The sequence below is a fragment of the Oryctolagus cuniculus genome, chromosome 18 (assembly GCF_964237555.1).
Source record: "Oryctolagus cuniculus chromosome 18, mOryCun1.1, whole genome shotgun sequence".
NCBI lineage: Eukaryota > Metazoa > Chordata > Mammalia > Lagomorpha > Leporidae > Oryctolagus > Oryctolagus cuniculus.
In genome coordinates, this window is record NC_091449.1 from 11,533,265 (window position 1) to 11,550,996 (window position 17,732).

At 68.0% G+C, this 17,732-nt stretch overlaps 1 protein-coding gene across 3 annotated transcripts; it reads left to right on the top strand.

Annotated features, from left to right (window-relative positions):
- The first annotated feature begins 3,424 nt into the window (after nt 1–3,424).
- On the top strand, nt 3,425–16,926 carry EXOC3L2 (exocyst complex component 3 like 2). 3 transcript variants are annotated; one of them, XM_051831351.2, is made up of 12 exons: nt 3,425–3,544; nt 6,226–6,769; nt 8,382–9,015; nt 10,313–10,424; nt 10,878–10,979; nt 11,075–11,175; nt 11,323–11,433; nt 11,741–11,876; nt 13,953–14,075; nt 14,283–14,438; nt 15,013–15,134; nt 16,328–16,926. In XM_051831351.2, the coding sequence occupies exons 2-12, from the start codon at nt 6,247–6,249 to the stop codon at nt 16,617–16,619; spliced, it is 2,412 nt and encodes an 803-aa protein (XP_051687311.1). In that variant the 5' UTR covers nt 3,425–3,544; nt 6,226–6,246; the 3' UTR covers nt 16,620–16,926. The 3 variants fall into 3 exon arrangements, with proteins under 3 accessions (XP_051687311.1, XP_051687313.1, XP_051687312.1); XM_051831353.2 differs by lacking the exon at nt 3,425–3,544 and adding an exon at nt 4,162–4,185; XM_051831352.2 differs by lacking the exon at nt 3,425–3,544 and adding an exon at nt 5,770–5,922.
- The last annotated feature ends 806 nt before the right edge of the window (nt 16,927–17,732 follow it).

The window sequence follows — 17,732 nt, forward strand, 5'->3', positions numbered from 1 at the left end:
CAGGCCCGGGCGGGTCCGGGGCTCTGGGGGCGGAGGCAGGTCCGGGCGCGCCAGCGGGTTGCGTGCGCTCACCGCAGCGCAGGGATAGACAGACCCCCGAGAGGCGCGGAGGGGGAGAGGGACGGGCCGACCCGCAGAGGCGGGCAGAGAGCCAGGAGATACGGGAAGACACAAAGACAAGGACACAAAGAGGGGACCCCTGAGGGGGAGAGAGGACAAGAGCCGCGCCCCGAAGCGGGCCGGGCCACGCGCCTGAGAGGACACGGGCGGACAGAGAAGCCCCCCGGGGCAGGCCCGGGCAGGGCCCACGCTCGCCCCAGCCAGGAGGTCCAGGCCGCTCCCCCGACGGAGCACCAAGGGCGTGGGGGGTCAGAGAGACAGGGCGAGCCGGTGTAGAGCTGACTCACCTTGGCCACCCCCGGAGAGTGCCACACCCCAGAGTTAGGGGCCAGAGTGTCTTCCTCCCGGGCCCGCAGCCCCGCCCGTGGGACCCCCCCAACACACCCCGCGTCAGCCTCACTTTCCTGGCCTGCAGAAGGAGGGGGCCGGGTCCACACGGGCAGGGCTGCGGGCCAGCGGTCCCCGTGCACAAACCGAGCCCAGAGAGGGCAAGGGCTTCGCCAAGGCCACACAGCGGTCATGCTGGGATGAAGGGAAGAAGGCCCAGGGGTCTCTGCCGCCGCGCCAAGTTTCACATCCTGCCTCCACTTGCGTGGGTGTGCGGAGAGCAGCCGTGTGCTGGGGAGTTTGGGAACTGGAGCTGGTTGGTAAGCACAGCCATTGGAAGAACTAAGTTGCACGGATGTACAGTGAAACAAATGCTACGGAAAACAAAGGAGCCGCAAACCCATCACGCCCTGACTATCTGACTGTATCCCACTGCCGTCGGCGATCCTGGGTCACTCTCGCCCGTGTGTCTGCAAAGGGGAAGCAGTCATGTCGTGGGGGTCGTCTGGTTGCCTGCCCGGGGAATACCAACACCATGGCAGTTATCAGATGCGACAGCCGGGTCTCCCGCCTCCGCCCTGCCCCGCCCCAGACACCTGGCCGAGAAGTGGCGTCCGTGGATTTGGTCCCACATAGATTGGACCATCGGCCCCATTTACAAACGAGGAAGCTGGGAGAGTGACAGGCAGCGAGTGAGTGCAGTGCGGAGGTCTGCATCCAGTGCTGCCCCAACGCGTCCAGGACATGGGCTCTTAACCCCCGGGGACAGTGGCGCATCAAGGCAACAAGAACACGCTTTTTCTTTTTTCTTTAAGGAAAAAAAATTTATTTATTTATTTGAGAGGCAGAGTTAGACACAGAGAGGGAGAGACAAGGAGAGAGAGAGAGAGAAGTTTTCCATCCGCTGGTTCACTGCCTAGTTGGCCACAATGGCCGGAGCTTCGCCGATCCGAAGCCAGGAGCCAGGAGCTTCTTCCAGGTCTCCCACGCGGGTGCAGGAGCCCCAGCACTTGGGCCATCTACCACTGCTTTCCCAGGCCACAGCAGAGAGCTGGATCGGAAGAGGAGCAGCCAGGACTTGAACCAGCACCCATATGGGATGCTGGCACTGCAGGCGGCGGCTTAGCCCACAGCGCCCCCATGAGAGCACATGAAAGCGTGCCTCGGGTGGGCTTGGACCTTCCTACGTGGTGGCATCATCGCTCAGCCCGAGGAGTCTCAGGAGCGGAGGCAGACGTTTAGGGTGGGATTCTAGAAGCTTTCGGACCCCAGTCTTCCCGGTGAGCACGTTGGAGGCTGAGTCCTTGCCCTTCCCAGCGGAGAACCGCAGTTCTCCCACAGGCCACACGGGGGCAGCAGAGCACCCCCGCTTTGTCCCCGCGTTATTCCCAGACCCGGGTCGGGAGAACAGGTTGGTTCCCAGAGGGGAACACCACAAAGTGGATGAATCCTGAACACACAGTTTTGGGGCAGGCGTCTGGTGCAGCTGTGACGACCCCGCACTTGAGACACCTGCATCCATTTCCGGGTGCCCAGGTTCGAGTCCCCGCACTGCGGGAGGCAGCAGGTGCTGGCTGGGTCCCCACCACTCCCATGGGAGGGCTGGATTGGGCTCCAGGCTCCTGGCTTCAGCCGTCAGTGACATTTGGGGAATAAACCAGGGGATAAGATATCTCTCTCTCTCTCTCTCTGCCTTTCAAATAAATGTAAAACTTTTAAAAATCATTTATTTATAAAAATGCTTTGTTCACTGAAAATCAGACGCTTACCACATGACTCCGGTGGCATGAAATGTCCCCAGGGATGGAGCGTGGCTCTGTGGCTCCGTGGCTGCTCATAGCGATGAGATTTCCCGGGGGGCTGATGAATTAGTGAGCCACACTGAAGTCACGAAGCCCGCGCCTAAAACCGTGCATCTTACGGTGTGTGAGTGTCCAGAGAAACTAAGCAGGGCGGCTGTGGATCCCGCAGCGGTCCCTGGTGCCCTGCCCCTCCCCCCCAGCCCACTGTCCTTGAGGACTTCCCCCAACTCCTGTGCCCACAGAGCTCCCGCCGCTGGGGTGGGGGAGGGGCCATGACCCCTGAACCCCAGCTTTGCCTGAGCCGGTGAGCGCCGCCCCCCCCAGTCAAGACCCTGAGAGACCGAGCAGCCACCTCAGTCGGAAAGCCGGGCTCGCCCTCGACTCTGTCCCCAGGGAGTCCTGCCCGAGGAGCGCCTGTGGGGCGCCAGGCGTGCACCCAGGGCACAGAGCAAGCTTTGCCGGGGAGCTGCAGCAGGGGCGCCCGCATCAGAGCGCCAGTCCGAGCCCCCGCCACTCTGTTTCCCCTCCGGCTCCCTGCTAACGCCCCGTGGAGGGCGGCCCAGATGCTCCCACGTGGGAACCCCAGATGGAGCTCCAGGCTCCTGGCTTTGGCCTCAGCGGGCAGCCACTGGGCAGAGAACCAGCAGATGGAAGATATCTCTCATCTCTCCTATCACTCTGCCTTTCAAATAAATAAATCTTTTATAAAAATCTGCGTGGCTGAGCTGGCATGGAGGGGGACAGAGGCACCTGCTCCTCCCAGAGGGGGCGGGTGCTGTGCAAGGAGACCTCAGTGGGAACAGGGAGGGACAAAGGAGCTGGGGGGTCCTACCAGGGGCCCCCACCCCCAGCCTCTGGGGCCAGCAGAGCTCCCTGCTAAAGGTCCCCCCCCAGCAGGCTCCCCTGGGACACCCACCCAGCTGTTTTTCAAAGGCCTGGGGCTCGGCCGGCCGCACAGGGCCGCTGTGGGCTGCCGTCCAGCGCAGGGGTCTCCCTGGGGTGCCCAGGATGGTGTTGGCACCTCGAGAGGCGCGAAGAGCAGGCGGGGCCGGCGGATTCCGGCCGGTGAGGGCGAGGGTGGGGCCCGTCCCAGTCCAACCGCAGCCTGGCCTAAAAGGGCAGACAGATAATGAGGCCTTCCCGCCCCTGGCCCAGAGAGGGAGGGGTTTCCTGACAGGAAATTGTCCTCCCCCAAGTCCCCCCTCCCCAGCAGATCCAAGCTCTTGGCAGTGCTGGCCGAGGTGGCCAGGACACGGGAGAGCAGCGGGGACAGACGGACCGTGCGGAGGACAGAGGTGAGTGTGCGGGAAGGACGTAGCCCCCCACCCAGAGACCCCTGGGAAGAGGCGCTGCCTGCAGTGGGCAGCCGGGGGCAGCTGGGCCGAGAAGCTGGGGGCTGGGCCCGGTGGGTGCCAGCCAGAGGGCAGAAAGGGGACAGGCGCAGGAGGAAGGGCGCAGGGGAGACAGCGGGGGCTCTGGGGACCACAGAGGCTGCTAGGGAGCCCGGGGGTGGGGGCCACCAAGCGAGCAGAGCCATGCGTCTCGTATCCCCCAGGTTCAGATGGGAAGGGGCTGAGCGCTTGCCATCCCGGGGCACGGGGTTTCGGAGACGATGGCAGGGAGACAGCAGGGCGCGGGGACGAGGCAGGGTGAGACGAATCTGGCTGCGCCGGGCTGGGGCCACGCAGTGCGGTCTGTGCAGAAGGACCGTTCTCCGACGCGGGGGCTGGGGCCCGGGCTGCAAGGTGGGGGAGGAGGGGCCGCGGAGGGAAGCCCTGGTGGCCAAGACATCCTGCGGGAGCCGGAGGCTGGGGGCTCCAGGGATGCCTCGGAAGTGAGTCAGGGGCCGGGCACCCGCAGGCAGGCGAGGGGGCAGGATGTCGGCAAACGTTTGCCGAGGACGCGTGAGCAGCCAGGAAGGGGAGCGCGCAGCCAGGTTTGGGGGTGCTGGGAATAGTTTGTGGGTTTTGGATCCGGTTTGGGAAAGATGCTGGCACCAGCTGGGGGTTGGGGTGGGGAGTGGGGGGGGATGTCAAATCCCACGGGAGCGACTCCGACTTCAGCAGCGACGGCCGAGCGTGCAGGAGCCAGTTCTGGGAGACGGCGGCACCGCCACCGTTGGAAGGAGGCAGGTGGAAGCCAGTTTGGAGGGCAAAGGACAAGGGCGGGCTGCTCCAGGTCAGGGGCTGCCAAGGTGACGCCACCCTGTGGGCCAGCAACTGGAGGTCCGCGGAGCAGGAGGGTTGAGAAGCGGCTGCTGGGGTGTAGACAGCGCAGTGCGTGCGGCTTCCCACAGTCCGGCCGGCTCAGGCCCCCCAACCCCCGCACACCTGTGCAACCCTGCCCCTGCCCGGCCCCTGCCCGGCCCAGCAGTAGGCAGACCCGCGGACTCGGCTTTCCTGACACCAGGGCGTGGGAGTCACGTGGTGCAATAGTACATGGCACCTAAAAGCTGGAACTAGAGCCACAGGGTCCACGGAGAGACGTCTCCCGGGGCGTGAGGGGAGCAAGCACGGGCCAGAGGGCGGGGCTCCATGTGCACGGAGACCAGAGACAGGCAGCGCCCTGGGCAGGCGGGCAGTGAGTGGAGACTGCGTGGGCGCAGACGGCGTCCTTGGGACCAGGGAGCGGTGTCCGGGGGCCCACAGGGCACGTGCAAGGCTTGTGTCCGTAACAGAACAAAACCACCGAGAGACCCCGACCCCAACCACAGCGAACGTGTGCCTTGGGTGTAGCCCGGGTCGCGGCACGGGGCGTTCGCTGCTTCTGTTTCCACACTGTTTCTCCAGAACGGTCCCTCGGGCGGCTGCCACAGCCCGGGGAGGAAGCCCAGACCCCGGCCCTGGGCTCCGGGCCCTGTGTGGCCTGCTCCCTACTGACCTCCTGCCATTCCACTCCCCTCCTCCTCCCCACCCAAGGAATGAGCATCTTGCCTCCTTCCTTCCTCCGCTTCCTGTTTAGCACCCATTCCCCGAGTGCCTGCCCTGTGCGGGGAGCCAGGGTCACAGTGGTGACCGAGGGAGCCCCAGCCCTGGCCTCCCGGAGCTCACAGACAGTGACCACGTAGAGTGCCTGGGGGGTGGGGGTGGGAGCCGTGGGAGTCCCGAGAGCACACTTGGGAGTCAGGGAGGGCTTCCTGGAGGAGAGGGCGTGGGGCGGCTGCCAGCTCCTGCAGGGGGCGGGGGGGGGGCACGGGTGGCAGCAGGGTCCTCATCACCTTGGAGGTGCCGAGTGGGGGCCGGGGAGCGGGGAGGGGTAGGGGATGTGGGCAGGGAAGCTGGGAGCCGTCTGAGCGCACAGGCTCAGTGACTTGGCCGCCACTGAGACCCGGGGCCTGCAGATACCTGGTAGGAAGTTTTGTTCGGATCACGGCAAACACAGACGCAGCCCGCAGGATTCTGAAGCACCCAGAGGCGTGCGCTTCCGTGGCACTGGAAATGTCCACGAGGCTGCTCCTCCCCCTGCCTGCCCTGCACCCCCCCTCCCCCACTACAAAGGAAGCCCCACACGCACCGGCCGCCACTCCCCAGCCCCAGGCAGGCACGGAACCCCTCTTCCCTCCTGAGGGTCTGCCTGCCGCAGGTTCGCGCTGGGTGGGGTAAAGGAAGCAGGCTCTGCCCTTGGCTGCTGAGCGACTGTGGGGTGGGGGCGCCCAAGGCCACTCACGAACCAGGTGCGTTGTCCTGGCGCTGGGCGGGCAGCAGTTGGCAGGGAAGGGTCTGAGGGTGGAACCTTCTGGAAGGCTCTGGGCGCTGCACTCAGACAGGTCTGGGTGCGAATCCTGCCTCGGTCCCCGAATCCCTGGGGGAGTTAGGCAGGTGCCTCTCCCTTCCGACCCTCGGCCACCCCACCAGCAAATCGGGGACCCAACTCCCAGGACCGTGCGGACTGAAAGGACGGCCAGGCCAGAGCCTGGTCCGCAAAGCCAGGTCCGCTCAGTGCCGCCAACACGGCCGCTGGCCACTGCCTTCCCCAGGTGCCCACCGACGCCGTCCAGATGCCCATCCTGAAGAGCCTCGGGGTGACGGAGCCCAAGGTGCCCCGGGCGGGGACCTTGCCCCTCCGGTCCTCTCGGAACCCCTTTGAGGAAGCTCCGGCGCTGGAGGATGAGGTCCGGGAGCTGGGGAGCCTGCCCTCCTGTCGCCGCCGCGCCACCCTGGAGAAGCTGGCCGGCCTGGCCCCCTTCCGGCTGGGCTGGTCCCCAGGCCGGCGGGCGGGCAGCCCCGGGGACGGGCAGCCCCGCTCCTTCCTGGGCCGGGTGCTGGCCCCAGGGCTACGGAGGAGCTCGGCGGACTTCGGCCTCCTGGCGCGGCTTCAGGGCAGCCGAGGTCACAGCGGCGGCGGCGGCGAGGAGGAGGCGACCGGCGAGGCTGCCCGCAGGCTGGCCTTCCTGCGACTGGGACGGGGGCCCAGGCCCCAGCGGGCTTCCCTGGCCGAGAGGGTGGTGCCTGCGGGTGAGGCAGCTCCTGAGCCCCCGCCCAAGGTCCCAGAGCCCCCCAAGATGAAGGAGCCGCTGTCAGGTGAGTGGCACCCCCGGCCCCACCAGAGACCCCAGGCCATTGGCATCTCCCACCTCCTTCCTCCTACCCGCCCCACGCCTCACCACACCCCTCCACCTGCAGCTCCAGGTGCTCCCCTGCCCCAGCCCCTCCCTTCTGCCATCATCAACCTCACCCCAGTGAGCCCCAACTGTGGTCCCGCCTCCTCCAAGCCCCACTCTCCACCCCAGCCTAGCTCAGCCCTAACCCCTTCTTCCTGTCCATCCCACTCGGAACCTGGACCCCAACCCTAAGCCTCCAGCCCAACTTTCACCTTCAACTTCCTGTCTCAACCCATGTCCAGTCTTGACCTTTAGACCCTCCCGTGCCCAACCTCTGCACCTTCACCCCCAAATCCATCCCTGGCCGTTCCAGAACGCCACGAAGCGGGTGGTGGTAAAACCCTTGCCTCTGAAACACAAGATCACGGCCACGGCCCCCGGCCACCTGCCGGCCACCCTGCCCTGCCTCTCCCTGGCTTCTGGCACCTGCTGTCTTCTGTCACTTTCTGTAGGGCACAGAGGGATCTGGGTCTGCCCTCTGACCTCACTCACTTGCAGGTGGGATGGGGGTGAGGACTCCACGTGTTTCTTTTCTGGAGGAGGGACACGGCTCCCCTCACAGCACCCCACTTCCATCCTCAACCCCATTCCCACCCACACCCTGATGTGGCTCTCCGTGTCTTTTCTGGACTGTCCCCAGCCCAGCCCCCTCCTGCCTCCCCTTGGGCCCCTCCTACTGCTCCCCCCCCCAGCCCCACTCCTGCCTCCCCTTGGGCCCCTCCTACTGCTCCCCCCCCAGCCCCACTCCTGCCTCCCGTTCTCAGTCCCCTTCTGTCCCCACTTTCACCTCCACCGCCAGCACCATCACAAGTCCCCAGCCCCCTCTACTGACCCCCACCCCAACCTCACCCTGACCCTGACCGTCTCCCCTCCACCCCACCCTCCCCAGCCCCGCCTCCACTGCCTCGCCCCGCCCCATCTGCACCTCCCCCCACCCAACTCCCCGGGGACCTCGCCAGCGCCCCCTCTGTCCTCCGATGCCCTCTACATCCTGGCCAAAGGCTATTTCAGCCCCAGCTCCCGGGGGACTGGGAGGGCACGGCAGGGGGGTGAGCAGGGGGTGACGGGAGCCCCCGCCTTCTGGAAACGGATGGGCAGAAATAGCGCCGGCCAGGAAATCGCTCCTCTGCCAGGGAGGAAGCGGAGGGGGGTGGAGGTGTGGAGGGTAACCCTGGGCCGTGGGACCCCCCCCCCCATTCACATGAGGCCTTGCATTGGCCCATTCCCGGGGTAGCCTTGACCTCGCGGGAGGGCCACTGATGGCCCCAGCTTTGGGCTCCCTCTCCGCTCCCATCTCCAAGTCTCCAGCTCGCCCCCGCCCCCATCCCTGAACCCCTGTCCCGTTCCCGCCCCAACCCCTCAATGTCCCAACTCCCTGAAACCCTGGGCTCCCTTCCCGCCTCCTCCCCACGTCTGGGCTCCCCTCCCCCACCCCTCTTCCTCGCCAGCCCGGCGTCCTCCGCCCCCCCCCCCCCCCCCCGCTTCCTTCTTGCCCCCTCCTCGGCCCCTGACCTCCCGCTTCGCCCCCACAGTGCTGGAGATCCTGAGCCTGATCCAGCAGCGCGAGCTCGCGCGGGCCGATGAGCACATCTTGGAGCTGGAGGCCGAGGAGCTGGCGTCGTCGGGGGGCGGCGCCCCGGGGCCGCCCAAGGCCGAGGGCGCGGGCGGAGGTCGCCGCGCGCGGGACGTGGCGCTGCTGTACGAAGCCCTGCAGCGCGAGCTGTGGGCGCTGGTGCGGGAGACGCTGGCGGGCCCCGGGCCGGGCGCGGGCGCCGGGGCGGGCGCCGTGGCGCAGCTGGGCCAGGTGCTGGTGCAGGAGGAGGCGGCCGACGGGCGCCGGGGGCCCGCGGCGGCCCGCAAGCTGCGCGCCCGCTGGGCCGAGGCCGTGGCGCGCGCGGCGCGGGAGCGCCTGGAGGCGGCGGCGCCCGGGGCGCCCGGGGGCCTGGCCGGGCAGCTGGAGGCGCTGCGGGCGCGGCTGCTGGAAGATATGGCCGTGGTGCGGGGCCGCCTGGCGCCCGCCTACCCCGCCGGCCTGGGCGCCTTCGGCGTCTACCTGCGCGGCTACCACGGCGCGCTGGCCGAGTGGCTGGGGGCGTCCGCCCGCCGGCGGCTGCCGCTGGCTGACCGCTACGCGCTGCTGCACTGGCACAACCAGGTGTACCCCAGGTGAGCGGGACAGGACGCCCGAGGGCGCGCCGATCCCCAACCCCATGCCCCAGCCGCCTCGGAGCCCAGGGACCTGGGACCAGCTCACCACGGGCCCTCCCCGCCCCCACAACCCTAGACTCTCAGGACTGTCCACCCTGTCTGAGCGGCTCCAACCTCCCGGTCCCTGGCAACTCAGCCAGGCCAGCACTTAACACTGGGATTCAGCACCTGTGGGATCCGCCCACACCTGGGCCCTGAGCGCCAGGCTCCCAGGATCTCAACACTGACCCCGGCAGCCCAAGACAGTGAGAGGGAGAAAGGATGGGGGGTGGGGGGGCTGTGCACAGGGAGCTCAGGCCAGGAATCCCGGGGCTGGGACCATCACTGCTGGTCCCGGGGTCTGCATTAGCAGGAAGCTGGGGGCAGGAGCCAGAGTCGGGGACTGAACCCAGGAAGCCACTGCTGCCTCTCAGGACTCTGCCCCCCCCCCCCCCGCCTCACTTGCTGCCTGCAGATCCTAGGGCGTTGTTAGCGATGCCAACCCTTCTAGGTCAGGACCTGGGAGTTTCTAGCGACTTCTGCCCCAGGGCCTTAGTCCTGGCGCACCTGTGCAGACCAAGGCTTAGGCTTAGGCTCATTCTCTCTGGGGATCTCACAGCCTGGGCGCTGTAACTGTAGCATTCACTCCCCTCCTCCTGGGTCCTGTAACTCCCATGCCTGCCGCCAGGGGCTGGAGTTGGGTGGGGGGAGTTGGCCACGCCCAAATCACAGGTGGAAGGGTGACGAGGGTGGGTGGTTCCCCCAACAAAACCAGGCTGCTGTAAATCACAGAGCCGCCACGTGGGCATGCAGGCCACGACGCTCTCCCGGAATGAGGCCACGGCCTAGGTGTGATCTGTAGGGAGGTGGTGTTTCTCACCGGTCCAGATGGAGGTGGGCGGAGGGGGCAGCAGCCAGGACGGTGCACGGGCCAGGACAGGCACTGGAGTGGGAGGGGGGCGCGGGCGCGCTGAGGCCAGGTGCGGCAGGCAGGGCCTAGGAGCCGAGGCGGGCAGGAGCGCCCCCTGGGGCTGGGCCTCGCCTGTCAGACGCCCAAGCCCTGCCCGGACACCATCGTCAGGGAGCTGACTCAGAGGCCTGGAGCCAGGGGAGCAGTGGGTCCAGAGACTTCCTCTCAGGACGAGCAGGGCTGGCCCAGGGAGAGGAAGGGAGTGGCCCAGGCCGCAGGCACGGTGGGGCTGGGGGTGGGGCTGGGTCCCCGTGCCCAGCCCAGCCTCTCTCTCTCTCTCTCTCTCTCTCTCTCGTCCACACCCAGGGAGGTCCTAGGGCTGGTGGACATGGTCGCCTTGGAGAACGGGGAGCTGGGGCCCCTCCTGTCCGCCGGCACCCTGCGGGGTCTGGAGGATGAATGTGTCACAGACGTGAAGGTACCCGGGGTGGGGGCTCCGCACAGCGGGGGAGGGAGACTCTGCAGAGGGGGCCCGCCATCCAGGGGCCTGGCCCAAGGGCCCTGTGCACCTGCTGCCCAGAGCAGCCCCAGCCTGGCCACCTGCCCCGCCCCCAGCCATGCAAACCAGATTTCCTACAACTCGACTGCCTCGAATCGGCAGAATGCAGCCTTAGGTCAGAGACGGAAAACCATGGAACAGTGAAACCCACAGCCTGCACCCCCTCGCTTGGGAGCAGCTCCAAGTCACCCACACGGCGAGCCGCAGGGCCAGACGAGCTATCGCGGGCAGCCTCTCCCCACCACCACCCCGAGAGCAGGCGCTCAGAACTCCTGGGTGGAATCGGAGGAGGCCAAGGGCGTCAGGGTGGCGGGACGAGCGAGCCTGAGCCCCGGCAGCCCCCAGCTCAGCCCGTGTCCCCTCCCCCTCCAGGCTCAGACGCGGGGCGCGCTCCTCCGGGTGCTGCAGGAGGACGAGGAGCACTGGGGCAGCCCGGAGGACCCCCCCTGCAACCTGGCCCAGGATGTGTGCGAGGTAGGAAGGCGGGGCCTGGGCGGAGCGCGCGGGTGGGGCGGGGCGGGGGCTGCACGGCCCCCTCCTCATCTCCTCTCACCTCCGCCCCGCCCCAGCTGCTGGAAGAACACACGGAGCGGGCGCCCCGCATCAGCCAGGAGTTCGGGGAGCGGATGGCCTACTGCTGCCTGGGGGGGCTGGCGGAGTTCCTGCAGAGGTAGGGGGCCCGGGCCGCGCCCCAGGACCCAAGAGAAGGGAGTGATGATGACAACGACGATGAAGGGGGCAGGGCAGGGATGGCGGCCCGCCCCCGGCCCCCCGCCCCCGGCCCCCTGCCCTGAGCGCCACCTGCCCCCCCCCCCAGCTTCCAGCAGCGGGTGGAGCGTTTCCACGAGAACCCAGTAGTCCGGGAGCTGCCGGCCGACACCTACATCAGCAGGACCATCGCCTTGGTCAACTGTGGGCCCCCCCTGAGGTGCGCGCACGGGGGGGGGTGCGGGGGAGGGCCGTCCCGGTGACAGCTGGCCCTGCGAGGGGCCGACTGCGAGCAGGGGAGGATCTCACAGCTGTCCCGTTTTGGAGCCAGTCTTGGGGCGCCTCACAGTCAGGGGCCGAGCCCCAGTAGACCCCGGACCTCCCCCCAGATGCCCCCCCACAAGCCTCCAACCTCCAGGCAGCGTCCCTCCCGCTCCCCACAGCACCCGGCCACCTGAGGGGCGGCCACCCAGGCACCGCGTTGAGATACTGGGGTCCCCTGACCTTCGGCTCTGCCATCCCCACAGGGCTCTGGCCGAACGCCTGGCCAGGGTGGGGCCCCCTGAGAGTGAGCCGGCCCGGGAGGCCTCGGCTTGTGCCCTGGACCGCGTCACCGGGCTGTGCCACCGGGTCCTGGCCGACCTGCTGTTCCAGGAGCTCCAGGTGAGGGGGGCAGGGGCCCCCAGGGCAGCACCCCCAGCCCGCAGTTCCCCCCAGCTGGTGACTCAATGCTCGGGAAGCGGGCAGGGGTGGGGGTGATACGAGGCCGGGCTGCTGGGGGGGCAGGGGGGTGGAGGAAGGAAGAGGTGGGAGGACACGGCCAGGGAGCCTCGGGGGGGGGGAGAAGCTTGGGGTTCGGGAAGAGCCTCTCCCCACTGAGGTCCCCCAAACCCCTGCCCAGGCTGCTGGAGCCCCCCCATCTCAAGAGTGGGTTTGAAGGCAGGTGGGGGGACATACCTGGGAGTGAGCAGCGTGTGTGGCCGGCCCCGTTGGCACAGCTGTCCCCTTTCTGCCACAGTCCCCTCCTTGCTCCAGGGTCGCCCAGAGCGGGCCAGCACAGCCCCCCTCCTTCTCCTCCCCCTCCCATTTTCCAACTCTCCAGCCCCCCCAGCCCCTTGCTGCCGCTAACACATTCCTGCCTCAGGCCCTTCGCATCTGCCATGCCCTCGCTCAACTCTTGCAAGCCTTCCCTGGGGGTTATTGTGGAAAATTTTAAACACAAGTGCCCAAAGTAAGCGGTGACGGATGGTCCCGTGGACACATCGGCCAGCTCCACCAGTGTCTGTTGCGGCTGGTGCTGTTCCGTCTCCCCCCGCACCTTCTCCTCGATGGAATTTTGTTTTATTTTTCATTAGTAATTTTTTTTTTTTTTTTTTTTGGAAAGGCAGAGGGAGAGCCGCCATCCTCTGGTTCACTCCCCCAAATGCCCGCGGCAGCCAGGGCTGGGCACTCCATCCGGGTTTCCCACGTGGCTGGCAGGGGCCGAGTCGGTCCCGGGAGCCATCACTGCTCCTCCCAGCATGGCCAGCGGCTGGGGGCAGGCGTCAGCAGCCAGAGCTGGGGTGCGCACCCTGTCGTTTTGTCCATGAACCCATCCCCCCAGAGGAGAAGGCATCCTTCTAAACGGACAGACCCGGCACGGCCACCCGCATACCTGGCAGGTGCACGGCAGGTGTCGGCAGCGCTGGCTCCTGGTGGTCTTGTGCGAGGAGTCTGTCTGTCCGTCTCTAAGTTCCCGGCGGTTCTGCGCCCCCTGAAAAGGGTCAGCCAGTGTCTGCTGAACGCCTAGAGTGGCTACGCATGTGTGTGCAAGGGAGCGAGGAGGGGCCTGAGGGCTGCTGGGAACGGGGTGAAGCCTTGGTTCCTTGCCCAGGTCCAGGAAGTGGGGACAGGAGCTCCCGGCTTGTGGGAGGCTGTGGGAAAGCAGTGAGGTGCTGAGCTGTGGTCGTGGGCCCCGGCGAGCAGCCGCTGGGTCACACACACACTACACAAGGGCGTAGGCCTTCATCAGCCAACGCCCACCCGCGAAAGGTTGGGGAGGGGGCAGGAGCGTGGGGAGACCGACAAGGGAGCTGGGAGAGAGAGACAGGGCGACGGGGCGAGGACTCAGAGGGAGAGGGCAGAGGCCCAGGCGGCGTGCACACGCAGAGCCGTGTTGCAGGCCCAGGGGAGAGTGGCGGGCTGTGGACTGGGAGGCGCCCGTGTGCGTGTGCGCATGCGTGAGCATCGGGCCGGGGAGCGCCCCGGGAGGCGGCATCCGGGTGTCCCCTCAGGCCCCGTTTTTGGAGGTTCGGTTCGGATGAGAGCAGGAACCGGGCTCTGGAGGGGGAGCGCTTCCGCAGCTAGGCCCTTCACTGTGGCTCCTCCCACGGCTGCCCCCTCCCCAGGTGGTCACTCACTACACCTGCGAGTCCTCCCACCTGGATCCCCTGTCCCCCCCATGTCCCCCGTTTCCTGCCTCCAGCCTCCCTGGTAAAGCACAAACCCCACACTCCCGCTGCCCTGGCTCCCCGCTGCCCTGGCGAGCGGCTGGGGCCCCCGCCAGCCCTGCCTGGCGGGTCACTGAGGGTCCCGGAAGGGCTGGATGGCGGCCGGCTCCTACCCGCTGGTCTCCAGCCCTGCACAGCTCCGGTTCGGCGCAGGGGCAGGGTCTCGGGAACGCGGTCCCGGGTGAGGGTGGACAGTGCCTCGAGGGGGCAGAGCCGTGACGGCCCCCCCCCCCCCCCCCCGTCCCACCAGCCGCACTTCAGCAAGCTCATGCGCCGGAAGTGGTTGAGCAGCTCGGAGGCCCTGGACGGCGTGGTGAGCACGCTGGGCGCGCAGGCCCTGGCGCTGCGCCGCATGCAGGATGAGCCGTATCAGGTGCGCCCGCGGGGGGCTGCGGAGGCGGCGGGGTGGGGGTGGGGGCGCGGGCTGGGCAGTACTTGCGGGGACCCCGGTAGGGGGTGACGGCGGCGGCCGGGGAGGGCTTGGAAGGCCAGGGCACGGTCACCCGGCGGGAGTCGGGGGGCCGATCTGGGGGAGGGGGCGGGCGGGCGCGGCTCCTACCCCTGCTCTCTCACCGTCCAGACGCTGGTGGCCGAGCTGCACCGGCGGGCGCTCGTCCAGTACGTGCGACCCCTGCTCCGCGGGCGCCTGCGCTGCCGCTCGGCGCGGACCCGAAGCCGCGTGGCCAGGAGACTCCGCGAGGACGCGGCGCAGCTGCAGAGGCTGTTCCGGCGCCTGGTCAGTGCGGGCTCCGGGCCCCGGGCGCAGGGCTTTTAGGATGGGAGCCTCACCCGGCGCTGGGTCCCGGGCAGCAGGCGACCCCGAGGCGTGCCTTCACGCGCCACCGCCAGCGTCCTGCAGGGGGAGGGGAGCGCCTCGGGAATGAGGGCCCCTCCCCCCTTGATTTCCGCTCCAAGCCCCAGACGGTCCCTGGTAGAGCTGGCGCCCCGGGACCCCTGGCACACACGGGGCCCCAGACCCCAGCGGGGCCGGCACTGCACTCGGCTGCTCTTCTATGGGCTCTGGGCTGAAGCCCTTGGCCCTCTTTATTGGAAAAACTTTTGCGATCATGGTAGAGTCATGTGCAGGGCTCCTCTCCTGTCTCCCCCAGCGGTTAACATTTTTGCAGACTTGGCATTGGTTTCGAGTTCCAGGTTATCAGCAAAACTGGGAGAAAACTGTGTTATGGATTTCTCTCAGCCGGTGCCCTTTTACAGATGGGCAAGCTGAGGCCGGGAGGGGCGCGAGCAGATCGGGGCCGCAACTTGGGAGGGGGCCGTGGGGGCAAGAGTGAGCCGGGTCCTCCCCGCAGGAGTCCCAGGCCTCGTGGCTGGACAACGTGGTGCCGCACCTGGCCGAAGTCCTGCAGCTGGAAGACACGCCCAGCATCCAGGTGGAAGTGGGGGTGCTGGTGCGGGACTACCCAGACATCAGGTGAGAGGCGCCTCCCGCCCGCCGCCCGCGGGCCCTGGCAGCTGGCCCGCCTTTCCTGCCTGGTGGGCGCGGGCGGGAGCGGGGAGCGTGTCTGCTGGCCATTTCCTGCTGGGATGAGGCATTATTAATACGATTTCCCTCCTTCTCCTGCCGCCGCCACCGCGGCCGCCACTGCCACCGGAGCTCACAAACAAACAGGCGGTCACAGGAAGCCGAGGGCAGGGGGAGCGGGGCCCGCCGGCGGCAGGAAGGGCCGGCCCGGCAGGGAGCCGTGGGGACGCGGGGACACGCACGGGCACCGGCCGGCGCGGGCCACTTCCTCTCCACGTGACCGTGCCTCGGTTTCCTCGATTGATACAAGTAGCTATGCTCATGGTAGACCTGCACCAGCCGCTTACCCGGCCGGCTCATCCCCCACATCAGCAGGTGGCAAAGCCGCGGCGTGAACCCAGGTGGCAGCCGAGGTGGACTCTGAAACACGAGAGCCCAGGGCAGCTGGGGCAGGGGGGCGCTGGGAGACACAGAGCCCGCAGGCCCGGGAGCGAGGCCGGAGCCCCTGAGCTGGGACCTTGGGTTGGGGCCCTGCACTTGAACCTGAAGCCAAGCCCAGGAGGGGCAATTGCAGAATGGGTGTCCGGGGCCTGCTGGTTCTGGAAGGTTCTTGGGCCAAGTTTGGGATGAGCATTTGGGGGCGGGGGGATTCCCTCCCTGGACCCAGGTGAGGTGGGCTGAGGGAGGGGCTGAAGACCCCGGACTCTGCCTGTGGGGAGGACTCCCGGGCTGAGTGCGGCCTGGAAGTTCCGGGCGTTGCTGTCAGGGGTGGGTGGAGGCTGCAGCCCCGCGCTGGGGGGAGGGAGGCCCTGCGGTGGGGCTCTGGGAATGGGCTGGGGGTGACTGCAGGGTTCCCAGGCCATTGGGGGTGCAGGGTCCCGAAGAGAGTCCGGATTGAGAATCTCGAGTTCCGGATGAAGCTTCTGGAACTGGGCAGGATTTGGGCCATGACTGGGGGGCTGTTTGGGGTGAGGGCAAAGGGGAGAGTCCCGAGGGGGCTCTGCCTGCAGGGGAGGGGTCTGGAACTGTAAGAGGGAGGATCTGGAAGCGGCGGGCGAGGGGGTGTCAGAGATGCGGGGCTCCAGACGCTGGGGATGGATGGACCCCGGACCCCATGCACCTGCTCCTTCCTCCGCCCCCAGGCAGAAGCACGTGGCGGCCCTCCTGGACATCCGGGGCCTGCACAACACCGCGGCCCGGCAGGAGATCCTGGCCGTGGCCCGGGACCTGGAGCTCTCCGACGGGGGAGCCCTGCCCCCGCCGCGGGACCGGGCCTTCTTCGCCGACATCCCCGTGCCCCGCCCATCTTTCTGCCTCGGCCTCCCCTTCCTCCTGGGCCGCCTGCCGCTCAGCCGGCTGTCCAGGCCCCGCCTCGCCTGTCTGCCCCTGCGGCCCCGGCCCCTGTCCCCCATGCGGTCCCGGGCCCAGCACTGAGGGGCCTCATTCTGCCTCAGTGCCCCCACTTTGCTGCTGACGCCCCCCCCCCGCCCTCCCATGCAGCCCGCAAGCCCCACCCCCCAGAGGTTCCCTAGAGCCCTGCCCCCTGAGGAGGGAAACCGAGGCCGGGTTCCCAGCACCCCCTTCCGTCACAGCCTGGGGCAGGGGTGGAGTGGGGGGTGGCCTTCTGGAAGTCTACAGAAATATTCCAACCCCCCCCCCCTTCCCCTCACCTCAAGGTCTGGCCCCAATCCAGTGTAGTAAGGAATGTTGGATACTTAGAATAAAGAGGTTTCTATTTAACACAAGGAAGGGCTGAGTCCTGAGTGGGGGGGGAGGAAGGACCTGGGGCAGGGCCCAGGGCCAAGGGCTTCTCAGAGGCCGGGCTGGGGTCCAACTGTCTAGCAGGGCCATGGAGGCTGAAGGCGGGCGTGCAGGGCAGGAGTGGCCGGCCACCCGGTCCCCACGCTGTGCGGCTCCCAGGCCGGCCCTGGGTCGCTCTGAGCCAGGGCGCCTGTGGCTCCGCGTTCCTGGCTGCAGGTCCCACCGTGGGGGCCTCCCCATGCGTCCTGGGCTTACAGGGAGGCTGGGGGCAGGGCGGCCTCCGGGGCGCCCTCCTGGATTGCCGCCGGAAAAATCTCAGGGTGGGAAACTGTCCAGCCGGTCACCCCAGCCCTGCCGGATCCCGCTCCTCATGGAGACCTTGAGGTCAACGCCCTGCTGACCCTGCCCCTCCGGCCTGCGCTGGACAGCGCATGATTGATGCTTCCTGGCTTCGGTGGCGTTGGGTTTGTTGTTTTTTTCTCCTTGAGAAGTCAGAGAGGAGGAGGCAGCCAGGGGTCAGCGTGGGGCTGGGACTGGGACCTCACGCACATCTGAACGCGGGGCAGGGGTGCAGGGTGGAGACAGCCGCGGGGCGGCCCCTGTCTGAGCGGGGATCCTGACCGCAGCTCTGCTGGGACGGAGCTGACGGAGAATAAACCTCCAGGTCTCCACAGCAGAGGCGGCCATCAGTGCCCCCCACCCCCACCCCGCCAAGAGGAACCAGGTCCCCTGCTCCCCTCCCCCCAGCTCCACTCCCGGGCCCTGGAGCCGCCCACCCACGCCACC